The sequence below is a fragment of the Emiliania huxleyi genome (genome assembly GCF_000372725.1).
Source record: "Emiliania huxleyi CCMP1516 unplaced genomic scaffold EMIHUscaffold_6333, whole genome shotgun sequence".
Lineage (NCBI taxonomy): Eukaryota > Haptophyta > Isochrysidales > Noelaerhabdaceae > Emiliania > Emiliania huxleyi.
This window is the reverse complement of record NW_005197248.1, coordinates 1-1,175: the sequence shown is the minus strand read 5'-3', so window position 1 is coordinate 1,175 and position 1,175 is coordinate 1. Positions and strand designations below refer to the sequence as shown.

The 1,175-nt window shown below is 69.4% G+C and overlaps 1 protein-coding gene across 1 annotated transcript; it reads left to right on the top strand.

The window, feature by feature from the left end:
- Nucleotides 1–507: 507 nt before the first annotated feature.
- Nucleotides 508–1,159, top strand: EMIHUDRAFT_257536 (hypothetical protein; the record flags this gene model as incomplete). The annotated part of the gene is made up of 1 exon (XM_005763394.1): nucleotides 508–1,159. A coding segment is annotated over one exon (652 nt), but the record flags the coding sequence as incomplete, so codon positions are not given.
- Between the last annotated feature and the right edge of the window lie 16 nt (nucleotides 1,160–1,175).

Genomic DNA, 1,175 nt, shown 5'->3' with positions numbered 1-1,175 from the left:
CCAACCTCCTTCCTTTTTGAGCAGGTGTGACGCCGCGCGAGCGACGCTCCGAGATCGCCCGAGATAGCGCGGCGCGGCCCCGAGATCGCCCGAGATAGCGCGAGATCGCCCGAGATCGCGCGGCGCGGCCCGGGGCGGGGTGGATGGGCTGGGAGCGAGGGGGCGGAAGTGTTCAGTGCGGTAGATGGCGAGCTCGAGGCGCGTGAGCCGGACCTGTGAGCCGGACCACCCCCTCTTGTTATCTGCGTTGTTGAGCCAGGACTCAACATACTCGGGCTTGCGAGTCCCAAACTGTCACTCCCCTTTCTCCCGGCCGGGGTGGGGCGCGCGCGGGGGCGGCGGGTGTGCGCGGGTGTGAGGGATGTCTGTGAGCCCGAGAGCGATATGCCATGTCCGCCTTGCGTTTGTTTTCATAACATCGAAGGCTACGCTCAGAAAGAATCTGACAAACGATTTCTTGTGTCTTCGCTCGACGGCACGAGCCCCCCGCTCGCACCGAATTGAGCGATGACCACGGAGCCTCCCGCGGCCCCGTCGTCGTACGTTCCCGGTGCCGCGCCGGTGCCGCTCTCTCAGCTCAGCATATCGCAGCTCCGCCAGCTGGCCTCCTCGCACGGCGCGCCTGCCACCGGGACACGAGCGGAGCTCGAGGCAGCATGCACCAGGCGTGGTGTGACGGCGGCGGCGCCGCGCGACATTGCGAACCAGTCGGCCGCGCCAGCGGCGGGCGGCACCCTCATCGCGCAGTTCGAGACCGCCGAGGGCGAGCGGACGGGACCGCAGCTCGACGTGCCGGCCGACACGACGGCGCCGCAGCTGCAGCTCATCCTGAACGAGCTGCTGGGCAACGAGGATCGTGTCCCGTACGCCTTCTACGTGGCGGAGGAGGAGGTCTCGGGCACGCTCGGCGAGGCGCTCGGCTCCGCCTCGGCCGAGCAGACTCTGCGGGTCGTGTACGTGCCGCAAGCAATCTTTCGCGTGCGCGCAGTCACGCGCTGCACGTCGACGCTGTCGGGCCACTCGGAGGCGATTCTATCGGCGCAGTTCTCGGCGGACGGGCGCACCCTCGCGACCGGCTCGGGCGATTGCTGCGTCCGCCTGTGGGACGTGATGACCGAGACGCCGCGCGCGACCCTCAAGGCGTCGGCGGCGGAGAGCCGTCTGCGCCGCCGCCC